The 15,526-nt window shown below is 38.9% G+C and overlaps 1 protein-coding gene across 1 annotated transcript in view; it reads left to right on the top strand.

Annotated features, from left to right (window-relative positions):
* The window catches only part of itfg2 (integrin alpha FG-GAP repeat containing 2), an 83,378-nt gene that overhangs the window by 2,487 nt on the left and 65,365 nt on the right, over nucleotides 1–15,526 (top strand). The window contains exons 3-6 of the mRNA XM_087997281.1: nucleotides 703–744; nucleotides 4,589–4,763; nucleotides 6,959–7,086; nucleotides 8,785–8,933. Coding sequence (XP_087853407.1) covers nucleotides 703–744; nucleotides 4,589–4,763; nucleotides 6,959–7,086; nucleotides 8,785–8,933 — 494 coding nt within the window. The remainder of the gene's footprint in view (nucleotides 1–702; nucleotides 745–4,588; nucleotides 4,764–6,958; nucleotides 7,087–8,784; nucleotides 8,934–15,526) is intronic.

Raw genomic sequence — 15,526 nt, 5'->3', positions numbered from 1 at the left:
TCAATCTCCTGGGTTTTTTTTTTCTCATATGTTATTTTTACCCAAATAATCCAATTTTGATGGATGATGACTGCCCTATTGAATTCCTGAATTGTAATGTGATTAGGTAAGAGTTTAATTCCGGACCTTTACTGAATTCAACTTCCACCACCTGCCATGTGGAATTTGAACCCACATCCCCAGAGGCTAGAATTTTGGATTACTAGCCCAATGGCAATATTATTGGGGAAGCAGTAGTGTCAAGATACAAACTGATTAGTGTCTGTAATGATGTTCTGAGACTGAGATGCTTGATTTGAGATTATTACTTTTAGATATGACTCTAACCTGCAGTAGGTTTTTCCTTGATTCCCATTAATTCCAGTTTTGCTAGGGCTCCTTGCTGCCATATTTGTCAAATGCTAAATAATTTCAAGTTACTATCATCTCTGTTTTAGCTCATTTTTTAATGTTTGCAACAGGGCTATAATAAGGTCAAAAGCTGAGTGGCCCTGGTGGAACCCAAACTGAATGTCAGTGAACAGGTTGTTGCTGGTCAAGTGCTGCTTGATAATATTGTGAATGACTTCATCACTTCGCTGGATTTACTATTGCTTATAATGGAGAAATAATTTGAGCATGCTAATTTAATGTGTAGTGCCAAATTAATATTGCTGGATAAAAGTGTGACTTGATCTGCTTAGCTTTTTTTTCTGTTTAAAGGTAACATGTGTTGGTGTAGGAGACATCTGCAATAAAGGGAAGGTATGATTTCATTGCATTGTTGTTCTAAATTGATTGTCAATAGTATTTCTGTGAAAGATACAATTTTCAGACCTACAGTTTGATTTTAGAGATGAAGATAGCTGGAGAATGCTTTCTCTAGACAACAAGGAGTAAATTGTGAACTTCTGAAATAAAAGCAGGAACTAATGGAAACATGCAACAAATCAGACATCTGTTGAGAGGGAAAAGGAGTTAACATTTCAAGTTGACTTTTCAATTGAATGTTTGTTCCGAGCCAAGGTGACTTTTGCAGGAAAAATAATCGACGAGTCTATAGATACAAGTCTTGCATATACTGCATTCTGAGGTGTATCACACTTGAATCATAGTCATCACTTCAAGGTGCCACACCTGTGATCATAGGAAATAAAAATCAAGATTAGTATAAATATCAAAATGTAAAGAAGCTAAGTGTATTCAAAAGCTACAACTTATAATGTATATGTAACTGTTTGGTATTTTATTATCTAAGTTTGGTTTTTGGTCATTATTGCAACAAACCCAAAATAAATCCTTTGCTCAATATCTAACCACTCAATTAATTTTGTTATTTAACAGCCATGTAACTTTGAGATTTGCTTATAATATATCCACTACTTGATAATTAATGTGTATGATATTCCTTTGGTTAAGAATATTAAGTTTATGTTTCTATCACAAAAATGACTGCTGTGATCCATCTGCACAATTGCAGTTGCACCTAAGACGTTACGGCAACACAACATTAAGTTATTCAGCTAGTTTTAAGATTTTAGGAAACACAATTATAATTAGTTTGTAAATTTCTTTGCTAGAAAAGTCGCTGTTTTCAATGAAAGGTATTTTATCACGTGGTCTAATACCACTGAGTTTAGTTTCAAGATCCACTGGTTTACGAGAAGGCAAGTCAAGAACTGTCTTCACGTTTAGACTCCAAGCTAGCACGATTTATGATGCATCACCAAGTGTAACAATATTTAGTACTAATCAAAGATATAATAGCTTTAGATATTATCTTACTTTAGGTTAAGGACTCCTCTATCTTCTTTGTGTGTTTATGTCTCAAGTACTGTCAAGACACTGTCGTTCTGGAATGTAGTGTAATTAAGTTTGGTATAATTTAAATACTGATTTGGAACAAAATTTACAGACAGTTGCAGTGTTTTCTCAGATCGAGCAATGATTTTAAATTATAGTGTAAGAAATGCTTGAGGTATGGTTACTTTTTCCTGCTTGGAATGGATTTTGATGCAGCAGATGGTCAGATTTGTAATTCGATGAACACTTTACCCTTTTGTGCTCGTAGACAACAACGCTTCACTTAATGGTGGTTTTGCTATATAAGTACCTGAATAACACATTCATTAAATTGGAACTCCCTGCATCAGCTATTCCCTGCACAGGAGAAACCTGATGTTGAGTTTTATTTGATGTCCAAACTGACTATTCACCTCTGCTTTAACTTGCCCTTGTTATCCTTGTGTACTGGCATGGTGTCCAACAATGTAGGTAATTTGACGAGTTTATGTATTGTTTGTTAGTAGCTCTCATTGGTTTATTGCAGTTGAGAGTCCAGCCCTGAGCTGTCTTTTTTCACATACTGAGTCTGACTGCTGATGCGACCTCTGCCATCATCAGGGGGAGGAAGTGGCACTGTGGTAATGTCATTGGACTAATAATCCAGAGGCTAATGCTCTGACAACATGGGATTGTATCTTGCCATGGCAGATGATAAAGTTAGTAAAAATCAGGAATTGAAAACAAGTCCTATGGTGATGATGAAATTATCATAAAAATATGCCTGGTTCACTAATCACTTTAGAAAAAAAAAATCTGCTATTCTTACTTGCCCTGGCTTGCATGTGGCTCCATTGCTGTTCTTTACTTGGCCTAGTAAGCCACTCAGAGCTATCCAACTTTAAAAGAAAAAGACTTGAACCAGATGGATCATCTAGCAACAGCACAGATACTGGAAACTCCAGCTCTGCCAATTTTGTGTAAAGTCCTGCTTACCAATGTTTAAGGGCTTGTCTCAAAATTAAGTGAGCTATGTCACAATGAGGCAAGCAGCATAGTCATGCTCAGAATCATATATTACTGACACTTAAATTTACCTTGCCACCAACTCTACCTGTTGTTAAATCTACCCGCTGACGAGGCCGACAATTTTCAATGGTGAACATTAGCCAAAACTTCAGTTAAATATTATGTTGCAATTAAATGAAGCTCTGTACAATTTTTCTGTCTTCCTTTAGAAGATATTATTTTGTGTATATTCTTAATCTGTTTGGGTTAAGCTTAGTTTTATAGATGATTAGCTGGAAAATCAGTCAAGATAGCATAAATGGCTGCTGTTTGTGTTTAAGGGCAGGACATTTCTTGTTCTGCCAAAGTTGTTTGCTGAAAAACATTGACCAGCTGATTGAGCTGCACACCTGAAAAATATTTCAAAGTGAGAATATAAACAAAACTTTCCCTTATGTATCAAGTCGTCTTCTGAGGTGTATTAAGATGTATCTACCATGTAGCTGAATCCTAATCATCCTGAGAAAATAACGAGAAGAGATAAAGGTACTTAGGGGATACTAAAGTAAATATAACTGTTTTTGCATAATTAATTTTATTGTTAAGGCACAGTTTTCATGAAATAAACCTGTGAACACAAGGACAGTAAATTTTAGGTGCTTAAAATTTATGAAAGTACAGAACTGGGTAGGTTGTTTCCAGGAGCAGACTGGCCAAGTATGAAGGGCCATAGATATAGCAAAAAAATGTGAACCTTATTGCCAGAGGTGGAGGTTGAAACAAATAGTGTAGAGGTAGCTGAGATGAAATCAGGCAAGCGTATGAAGAAGGGAATATAGAATGTTTTAAAGATAGATTTAGTTGTGGAAAGACAGGGGGAGACTCAATTGGAGCAAAAATACCAAACCCCACCCCCCTACCATTTATCTTTCCCGCCCCTGGCCCACAAGCCTCATTCCTGATGAACAGCTTAAGCCCAAAACATTGATTCTCCTGCTCTTTGGATGCTGCCTGACCTGCTGTGCTTTTCCAGCACCACACTCTTGACTTTGATCTCCAGCATCTGAGAGTCTTCACTTTCTCCTAGTTGATTTCAATCCTACTGCAAAGTCTCTTCCAAGGATGTCTACCTTGAAGAAGTTCTCCTCCTCCTCTCTCTACAAGGATCTCAGTGAGTCTCTCACATTCTACCCCATTCCCCCTCCCATTTATCTTTGTCCCCTGGCCCACAAGCCTCATTCCTGATGAAGCGCTTATGCCCAAAACATTGATTCTCCTACTCCACGAATGCTGCCTGACTTGCTGTGCCTTTCCAGCACCATTGTCTCAACTCTAATCTCCAGCATCTGCAGTACTCACTTTCTCCTGGTTGATTTATTTGGCCAGTTTCTCTTCTGTATATCTTTTCTGTAAATGTCTAGTTCACAATGACGGTCTGGATGAAATATGAGGTGAGAGTGGTAATGGGAGTTGTGCAATAAAACTCACTTGCCATTACTTGCATTGCTGCCTAATCTCAATATGTTGGAGAAAATATGTATCAGTGGTTTCCGTGCAGTAATTTGACTTGAAACCTCATGGACTTAGTTTGTAGTAGCTACCCCAAGTAAGCTTGAAAATTATTGTTAAATGCAAGAAATTGTAGATCTGTTTTTGGGAACTAGTATATGGTGATTCTGTTCTTGCAGTTTATTCACTCATTGACAAATCTTTAAAATAGTAGCATTAATGATTTTGGAACTTTTTAATAGTGTATTATTATGAAAATTAACCACTATATTTGTAAAAAGGAATATCTTTTTCTTTATCACTTGTGTAGAATTTTGTTGTAGCTGTTGGTGCTGAGGGCTGGTTCCATATCTTTGATCTCAGTGGGATAGCAACTAAATCAGAGACTTCCAGTCACCATGACTTCCTATTTGGCGATGAACAGAAAGCATTTTTTACACAGCACATCCCTGCTAACACCAAAGTAATGCTCATCAGTGATATAGGTGAGTTGAAGGAATATGCAGTATGATGGGAGACCTGAGACAAGGGTGTGAGGATGGAGAGTAACAATGTGTTGATTTGGTCAAGGTTGCCACTTCAGCTTTGAATGAAAAGGAACAATATCAAACTGGAAATGTATTTTAATTGTATTCTTAAATAGTATTAAAATAATTGTGTCAGACTTCAAAATGTGTTTTCAAAAGAATCTTGCATTCCATAGAGCAAAAGGGATTGAGGTTTCTGATTAATTTTGTAGTTGCACTGGTTTTTATTTATCAAACATTCTTTAGATGACTTTGCCAACCTACACTCCCCTATCCAGCTATCTCTGTCGCTATATTTACATTTTGCCTCTTCTACCCTTGAACAGTTCTTCTCTAGCCCCCACCATCTTTCAGTTGGCCTCACTTGTCCTCACCAGCCCTCCCCACTAACTTCCTTCCACAGCACTGATCTTCTATCCTAAATTCCAGCCCATGCACCCTACTCAACAATAGCCTTCTCCTTTTCTCATCAAAGTTATGTGACTTCTATCAAAAGTGTTGGCATAGAATCAATCCCATGTAGTCCTCATGTGATCGACAAGAAATTATCCATTCAACTCCATTGTTGTTGGGCACTGTGGTGTCATTTATACAGTCGTGTTATTCCAGGGCTGAGATGCACTGAATGCTTATAGTCCTGACTTTAAAATTATTGATTGGACAAAATATTCAGTTAAAAATATTACATGTAGTAAACAATGCCAGTAAATGAAATATTGTTTAATGTTTAAAAAATGACAGTAATTTGTCTGTTTGCTTAGATGTTTATTCACAATCTTCCCTCATGCCTCACAAGCATTATTGAATTTTTTGAGGATGTGACAAAACACATTGTTGAAGATAGAGCAGTGGATATGGTGTACCTGGATTTTAGTAAGGCGTTTGATAAGGTTCCCCATGGTAGGCTCATTCAGAAAGTTAGGAGGCATGGGTTATAGGGAATTTGGCGGTCTCAATACAGAATTGGCTGACCAATAGAAGACAGAGGATGGTAGTTGATGTAAAGTATTCAGCCTGAAGCTTGGTGACCAGTGATGTTCTGCAGGGACTCTATTGTTTGTGATTTTTATAAATGACTAGGATGAGCAAGTGGAAGGGTGGGTTACTAAGTTTGTTGATGACATGAAGATTGGTGTTGTGCATAGTATGGAGGGCTGTTGCAGATTGCAACGGGACGTTGACAGTATGGAGTTCAACCTGGAAAAGTGTGACGAGATTCATTTTGGAAGGTCGAATTTGAATGCAGATTACGGGCTTAAAGGCAGGATTCTTAGCAGTGTGGAACGATAGAGGGATCTTGGGGTCCACGTCCCTCAAAGTTGCTACCCAACTTGATAGGGTTGTTAAGAAGGCATGTGGTGTGTTGGCTTTCATTAGCAGGGGGATTGAGTATAAGAGCTGCGAGTTTATGCTGTAGCTCTACAGAGCCCTGGTTAGAACACATTTGGAATATTGTGTTCAGTTTCGGTCACCTCATTATAGGAAGAATGTAGAAGCTTTTGAGAGGATGCTGCCTAGACTGGAGGGCATTTCTTACGAAGAAAGGTTGAGGGAGCTAGGGCTTTTCCCATTGGAGAGAAGGATGAAAGGTGACTTGATAGAAGTGTACAAGATGATGACAGACACAGATAGAGGCCAGAGACATTTTCCCCAGGGCAGAAATGGCTATCACAAGGGAGCATAATTTTAAGGTGATTAGAGAAAGGTTTAAGGGAGAAGTCAGAGGGAAGCTCTTGACAAAGAGTAGTGGGTGTGTGGAATGCACTGCCAGCAGTGATAGTAGAGTCAGATACACTAGGGACATTTAAGCGACTCTTGGATAAGCACATGGATGACAGTAAAATCTAGGGTCTGTAAGTTAGTTTGATCTTAGAGTAGAAAAATGGTTGGAACAATATTGAGGGATGAAGGGCCTGTACTGTGCTATACTGTTCTATGTTCTATATATTTAGTTGCTGATCTCAATGGTTATAGTTAGGGAGGAGCCATGGGATGGAGCAACCATGCTTAAGTCCTAGGAGAGGTGTCACCTAATCAAATTAATCGAAGCAGTACACAGTGAGACCACTGCTTCCTTGGTCTCGACTAGAGAAATAAAAGTATATATTTTTTAATCATTTTAGAATATTATTTTCCGTGATTTCTTCCTGCAGATGGAGATGGAAAGTGTGAAATGGTAGTAGGTTACACTGACCGTGTAGTGAGGGCATTCCGTTGGGAAGATTCTTCTGATGGTTCTGGGCAGCTGGTCCTACTAAAAAAGTGGCTTCTGGAAGGACAGGTATGCATGTGTAAAACTGAAAGGTGGTTGATCTCATTTTATAGAAACCTGTCAAATGCTTCATGGAGGAAAAAAAACTTGCTCAGCCAAGAAAGGTAAGAGATGGAAGCAAAAGCTTGGCCAAAGAGGTAGCTTTTAAGGAAGGTTATAAAAATAAAGATTTGCATAGCCCAAAATGTTTACAGTCATTGGAACACTTTTTTAAAAATTGCAGTCAGTATTATAATGTAGGAAACATGGCAGATAATTTGCAAAGAACTATGTCTGGCAATTAGCAAAAGGAAATAGCTGAATGAAGAAAAAGGGGGATTTGCTTCCAGTTTATCAACAAAATGCATTTGGTCTTTTGTCCTTCATTCACATGCCGGCTGAGCAGAAAGAACTCTCAAACTTCCTCGTGAAGCAACAAAGTAAGTCTCATTGAATAAAGAAGAAGGGTTACCAAGGAATGTATGTTGGACTTTCCAAAATCTGTGGTTGCTGAGGGAGAGGTAGGGCTAGTCAGTTGAAATTTTCAAGACCTACTTTGGTTAAGAATATTCCAGAGTTTACAGAGATCAGATGAGTGAGCGGATACAGGATATATATCAGCCATTAATCAAATGGCAATGCAGGTTTGAACAACTGAGTATTACTTTCCCATTTCTGGGATCCTCCAAGGCCAGCATATCCTTCCTTATATTTGGAGTCCAAATCAAATGCGGTTTGCTCAGAGTCTTGTACAGCCTTAGCAGTACATCCTTTACTGTACACTTGGAGGTGCTTACAGCACAGAGGAGACTATTCCTGTTGTGCCTGTGCCAATCAACAAAGATCTGACTACACAAACCCCATTTTCTAGATTTTGGCTGTAGTCCTGGAGTTTATGGCAACACCAATGAATATCTCAATACTGCTTAAATGTTGAGAGTTTCTGTTTCAGGCAGTAAGTTCCTGATCCCCACCACTTCTAGGTGAAACAACTTTTCTTAAACTCCGCTCTTAAATTTCTACCTCTTACCTTCAATCCATTCCCCTAATTAGCGACCCCTGTATTCATGAAAAAGTGTTTTTCTTTCCATTCTATCTATGCCCCACATCGTCTCTGTCAGGTCTCCCATCAAACTTCAGTGCTCCATTGGGCAGCATGGTGGCTCAATGGTTAGCACTGCTGCCTCTCGGTGCCGGGGACCTGGGTTCGATTCCAGCCTTGGGCGACTGTCTGCGTGGGGTTTGCGCATTCCCCCTGTGTCTGCATGGGTTTCCTCCAGATGCTGTGGTTTCCTCCCACAATCCAAAGATGTGCAGCTTAGTTGAATTGGCCATGTTAAATTGCCCATAATATTCAGGGATGTATAGGTTAGGGGTATTAGTCAGGGGTAAATGTAGGGGAATGGGTCTGAGTAGGTTACTCTTCAGTTGAAAACATGATCACCAATAGTGAAATGCAAGTAAGGAAGGCATGAATGAAAGATGAGTGAGTTCTGAGCATGGTGAACTGAAGGTTGCAAAAGTTATAAAAGTTCAAGACTATGAAAAGATTAAAATACCATTGTGAACTAATGTAATTCACTGATTAGGCAGTCCTAGATGAGATTACTTTGTGATTTGCTCTTCAAGCTGAGAGAGCAGGTGGGGAGCTATGGCGATATTGGAAAGTTATGTTTGCACATCAAATAGTTTTACTTGAACCTTATTGATTCACATTCTGTTGCATAGGTAGATAGTCTTACTGTGAATCCAGGGCCTGATGGGACCCCAGAGCTGATGGTCTCACAGCCAGGCTGTGGGTATGCAGTTCTGCTGTGTACCTGGCGATTGGATCAAGAGAGGGTACCAGAAAGAGATCCATCTGATGTCTCTAGCAGGTAAAATTTCAAAGTCTATTTATATCACTATAAGAACAATTTCAACAGAAAGTTCAATGATGTCTTTTATTCTCATTACATGTCCATTTTATTTACAATGTATCAAGTATTCGTGGAGAATACTTTGAAACATCAAATAGGACATCCATCAGAAGTCGAATGCTATACCAATTTGTCATTTTTCCTTATTTGTTTTGGACCCCACCAGGATAATTTTCTATGCTATTTTAATCCTAGCCTTGAAAATATTTAAAACTTATTTTCAAACTTGATAAGGGCTGTAATATTATGACTACCCAGATTCCTTTAATTTCAAAGTGAACCTTCGGTTAGCATTACCATTTCAGAGTCACAAGGATTGGGTTTGAGCTCCACTCCAACGACCCAGTATCTAGATATCATATTTTGTCCTTTGGTTATTGTCTTAAGTAATTGTAACATCTCTCATCACCTGACTTCGGAACTCAAGAAGCATGTTTGAGACTTGAGTTAGATGATGCTGTAGGGTAGAACACAGTAGACAAAGCTTTAAGTGCCTATACACCATTAAACTGGACTTGCTGATTAAGCCACCTGCTTCTCTTATCACCTTGCTCTCTGTACAAGGCCAAAGCCATAAATATCTATTCAAGTGTATAATGGGGTATATTGGTAAAGTAATTTGATCATATATCATATTATATTATGTTGTGTTTCTCAAGAACCTTGTCCAGTGCTAGTAATTCAGAGAGCTAGCCTAATGATTTGGAAACGTGGGTTCAAATTCTACCCTTTATTTCTGATGGAATTTAAAGTTAGTCGCAGTAATGATAAGCATGAAATTGATTATTGTAAAAGCCAACCTGGTTCACCAAAGTCCTTTTAGGAAGGAAATCTACCATCCTTACCTCATCTGGCCTATATGTGACTTCATACCCACGGCAGTGCAGTTGACTCAACTGCCCACTGAAATGGCCAAGCAAGCCACTTAGTTCAAAGCCAATTAGGGGTAGACAACAAATGCTGACTTTGCCTGTGATGGCCACACCCTATGAATAAAAAAGAAAAAAAAATCCCTGAGGTTGATTATATTGCTGCCTGTTTTTGCCAATCATTGCAGAATACAAGTTTTAGTAGCAGTGGTACATGGAAGTTTCCCCAGCAGTGAGAAGAATAATTTGACTTCTTTAAATATAATTTTATTAGCTGTATGAAAACCCTTGAGCTATATCACCATTAGGGTTATGGCCGTCAGGAACCAAGCCAATAGAGATTACCCCAACATAAGTGCATTGGAATTGATGGTAGCTGTAGATTCATACTGCACTTAGAATCAAACTGGAGGTGGCTAATTCAAACTACTGGTTGGAGCAACAGTGCACCCTGTTGATGACTTTGGTCTTTTTTCTGGGATGATGTGTCATTAAACCTCGTCCATAACCATAACTATAACCTTTTTATGTTTACAATGCAGCATGATCCTTCACTGGTACAATGAAGTCATACAGCATGGAAACAGACCCTTTGGTCCAACCAGTCTACACAGAACATAATCCCAAACTAAACTAGTCCCACCTGCCTGCTCCTTGTCCATATCCCTTCAAACCTTTCCTATTCATCTAAGTAGCTAAGTGTCTTTTAAACATTGTAACTGTGCCTGGATCTACTACTTCCTCAGGAATTTCATTCCACATAGGAACCACCCTGTGTGTAAAACATTTGCCCTGAGTCTTTTTTTTAAATCTCTCTCATCTCACCGTAAAAATATGCCCCCTAGTCTTGAAATGCCCCATCCTGGGGAAAAGACACCTCCCTTTAACCCTATGTATACCCTACCTTTAGAAGTTTTTTAAACTTCTATAAGGTAACCTCTCAACTCCTTTGCTCCAGTGAAAAAAGCCCCAAGTTAATCAACCTTTCTTTATAACTCAAACCTTCCATACTTGGCAACATCCTGATAAATCTTTTCGAAAGTCTCACCGGGTTAATAATATCCTTGCTATAACAGGATAACCCAGCACTGGACACAGTACTCCAGAAGAGATCTTACCAGTGTCATGGACAACCTCAATATGCCAAAAGACAGTCTATCAGGAAAATAACTCAAATTGAGCAACCTTGTGCTACTAAAACTTAGTCAGTTTGAAAAAGCCATATAGTTTTTATGGTTATATGAAAACATTTCCTGTGTGCATTATGTGCAAAATTATTAATGCGTTTAAAGTCTACCTTCTGTCTCCCACAGCTTCCTTCTCTATTAAATGGGTCAATCAAACACATTTTAAGTTTTGTTTTTGCTCTCAAGTAAACGCAAAAGGCTTAGTTTTCTTCGCTTGTAAATTCTAAATTGAGTAAAATCTGGCACAAGTTCTCTCTGGGATGTGGGTGTCACTGGCTGGCCATATTTATTGCCTGTCTCTAGTTGTGTTTGAGAATGTGGTGGTGACCCATCTTCTTTCAAAGCTGCAGTCCATAATTTGCGTAATTATTCAGTATGCTAGATAGAGAATCAGACAGACATATTTAATGCGATTTTTGTGAAGATTTATAGCTCAGGTGTGGTTCAGATTGTAAGTTTGTTCACTGAGTTGGAAGGTTTGTTCTCAGATGGTTCATCACCATGCGAGGTGACACCATCAGTGAGCCTCCATTGAAGGGCTGGTGTACTGTCCTACTTTCTATTTATGTGTCTTGGTCTGTTGTGTGTGATATCACTTCCGGTTCTTTCTCTGAAAGGTTGGTAAATGGTACCCATATCGATGTGATTGTGTTTGTTGATGGCATCTCAGAATTCCTGTGCGTGTCTTTGTTTAGCTTGTCCCAAAAGGTCCCAGTCGAAGTGGTGTCCCTTGTATTCGGTGTGTAGAGATACTAGTGATAGTTGGTCATATCTTTTGGTGGCTATTTGGTGCTCGTGTATCCTGGTGGTTAGTTTCCTGCAGTCTGTCCTGTTTCATGATGACAAAGGTGTCATCCACATAGCGGATTCAAAGCTTACACTGAATCATGGGGAGGGCTACTCGTTCCAGCCCAACCTTTGGATCCTCTATGTGGATGACATCTTTGTCATCACGGAACTGAACAAATTGGAAGAAACCCACAAACACATAAACAACATCCTTACTGGTATAAATTTCACTAAAGCGGGAGAGAACAACAATAGACTTCCCTTCCTAGATGTCACAGGAGAACAAAATGCCAATGGAGAGCTGCAGACCAGCATCTGGAGGAAAGCCACACACACTGACAAAATACTCAATTACAGGAGCAATCGTCCCAACACCCACAAGCGGAGCTGCATCAGGACATTAGTTAAGTGAACCACAACACACTGCAGCACCCAAGAATTAAAAGATGCTGAAGAGAAACATGCAATGTATTCAAGAACAACAAGTATCTGATAAACATAGTCCACTGATTCTTGCACAACATGCCCAGAGACTCTAGCCACACTACCATACATTAAAGATATCTCTGAGATGACGACCAGACCACTCCGGCCCCTTGGCATCAAGGTAGCCCAGAAACCAACCAACACATTGAAACAACTCTTGATGAATCTAAAGGACCCTGTACTAATGGGCAGAACAAACATCATGTTCAAAAAAAACCTTGCAAGGACTGCAACAAACATTACGTTGGACAGACTGGCAGGAAACTAGCCTCCAGGACACATGACCAACTATCACTAGTATCCCTACGCACAGACAATGACGGACACAAGTGCTACTGGGACAATACACACATTCTGGGACAGGTTAAGAAAGACACGCACGGGAATTCCGAGAGGCCTGGCTTTCAAATCGGAAGATTTGGATTCCATTTACCAACCTCTCAGAAAAAGAACCAGAAGTGATGCTACCACCACTACAGACCAAGACTCTCAAATAGAAAGTGGGATAGTACACCAGTGCTTCAATGGAAGCTCACTGATGATGGTAACTAGCATGGTGATGAAATGTCTGAGAACAAACCTTCCAGCTCAGTGAGCAAACTTACAGCCTAAGACCTATTGAATACATTAGTAGGAAAATTACTTACTTACATATAAAGGGTTAGGGAAGTTAGAACTGTAATATTGCAATAGGGGACAAAAATTCAGCTCCAAAGTATGTTAACATTTTTAGTAGCTTTTGCTAAAGCAGGAGATTAAAAAGTATGGACAAAAGTGAAAGGAAATTGGCAGTGGAAATCTGGTTGAGAATCATGAAAATTGATCTTTTATACATCACAATTTCCTCCATCCTGTGCACACAATTTAAATATAATTAGCAACTGCTAAATTGCAGTAACATTTGGAGGCCACAGCATGTCGTCAAAGTGCTATTACTATCATGAGGTCTTTTGGGTTGGAGTGTGGCTGTCCATGAGAAAGACAAAAAGGTTGGTTTTACAATGTACTTTGGCTAGTGCTGCTCCTGCCTTACTGGCATCTACAGCATAAATTTGGGATTAAGAACAAAGGCCTATCATTGGGGAATAGATCTGCAGTGTCTTTAAAGATGTAAATGACAAAACCAGACGTTTAAACTTACACACAATATATTTATTAAAGGAGTAACTTTCTGAATACTTTGAGTATATTGCATTGGTGTGCAGAAGTAGGGGATGGTTTGGTCAGTTGAATCTGTGAAATTTGCCCTTTAATCTATTTCCAGTTACTTAGAATGACGTTCCCCACAGTTGTGAAATGCTCTAGTAGTTTTAGTATTAGTTTTTGTTGCAAAATAAATTAATGATTTGGGGAAAATAACTACTGAAGAATGTAGGATCAAGAAGCAGATTTGTATTTGTGATCCTCTTCATGTGTACATTTTGTAGATGAATCTATACTGAGGAAGCTGGACTGGTCATACAGAGCTTCTTGTAGTCAATCATGAAAAAAAACTTGTGTTTATATAGCATATTTCATAATTTTAGGTATCCTAAAATGCATTACAATCAATGAAGTACTTTTGAAGTTTAGTCACTGTTGTAATGTTGAAAGAGAAACTGAATGTTTGGAATTCTCAGCCAGACTCAAGAATTTGTAGCTGAGGGTACAAGAGGAAAGAAAATGTATAAAAGAAAAACAACTCAGTTCTCAGTAAGTATTATGAATTGTTAATGCCTGTGTATTCAGTGAACATATTCATTCAGCTATATACATTTTTAAAAAACCATTTGTGTCCTGTTTCAGCTGAAATATTTTAGAACTGAGTTGGAGGTCGAGGATATAGGTAATGGGGAAGTTGGAGCATAGTAAGAGGTTAGAGTGAAGATAATTAAATGCAGATGGATTGAACCTGCAGATATTCAGCAAACCAGGGATGAGAGAATCATAGCACCAATGTCTAAGTTAAATATTCAGTGCAAAAATAAAGAATGCCAGAAATTTGTATCATCAAAAGTGAAGTTAGAGTCATAAAATCTTAAAGCACCACAGCTCAGAAAAGGGCTTTCAGCCCATCATGTCCACGCCTATCAAAAACCCAATGAGTCTAATCCAATTTTCCAGCCTTTGTAATGCCTTGACATCACAAGTGCAACTTTATTGTTATGAGGGCTTCTGTCTCTACCACACTTATAGGCAGTGAATTCCAGATTACCACTACACTCTAGGTGAAAAACGTGCTCCTACATCTCCTCTAATCTTTCTGCCGTTACATTAATCTGTGTCTCTAGTCTTTGATCCCTCCATCAAGGGAAAAGTTTCTTTGTGTCTGCCCTATCAATGCCCCTCATGATTTTAAATATCTCAATCGTGTCTCTGTTCTGAGGAAACCAATCCCATTTTGTCCAACCTTTCTACATAACCAAAATTCTCCAGCCCAGGATACAAATCAAATCACAGTAAGTCTCCCTGTAGTCATTGTCACAAGGTCATCCAGCTGGAAAGTGTTCCCTGATTGAACCAGGTAAACAGCCCCAATCAGGAGACTTGGTTGACATAAAAGGTTGAATGTCAGGGTATTGGGACTGAATGCCTGCCTTAGTAAAGGGTAGTGCTTTGTCAAAGACTATGTATTTGTGAATAAAGGATGATTGGAGATGGGATGCCAGCCTCTGAAGAGTTATTTCAGTAAATGAGAATAAAGCATGATCCTGAAGAAACGTGCCTGCAACAATTGTTTTGGGAGTAGGCATTTTCTTGCCCCATACCTTTGTTTGGAAAGCTTGACTCATTTGACCCTGCTGTCGAAGACAAGGCCCAGTATTTGGGGAAAAAAGCATTATTTTTCCAGACAAACAACTTTGTGACAGACAAAAAAAAATCTCCTGACAGCCTGTGGAGCTGTAGCTTTTTCCATCATTAGGACCCTTACTTTTCCTGAGGTACCAGATACTAAAGCCTTTCAGGACTTGATTGACATAGTTAAGGAATATTATGATCCTAAGACCCACTTAAATCTGAGATACTAACACTTTTACTTGGCAATTTGAGAACTAGGGGGTTTTGGTTAGGTTAAAGTGACTGGCAGAAGCTTGTGAATTTGGTTTAACCTTTCATGAGATGATGAGAGACCATCTAGTATGCAGGATTAATGATGTAACTGTGCAAAAATGCCTACTGGCTGAAGCTCAACTGGACTTAAAACAGGTGCTACAATTGGCTTTATCATTGGAAAATGCTG

This window comes from Chiloscyllium plagiosum, unplaced genomic scaffold, assembly GCF_037043375.1.
Source record: "Chiloscyllium plagiosum isolate Xiang-an unplaced genomic scaffold, Cpla_swu_hap1 HiC_scaffold_19, whole genome shotgun sequence".
Lineage (NCBI taxonomy): Eukaryota > Metazoa > Chordata > Chondrichthyes > Orectolobiformes > Hemiscylliidae > Chiloscyllium > Chiloscyllium plagiosum.
This window is presented reverse-complemented; position numbering and strand designations above follow the sequence as displayed.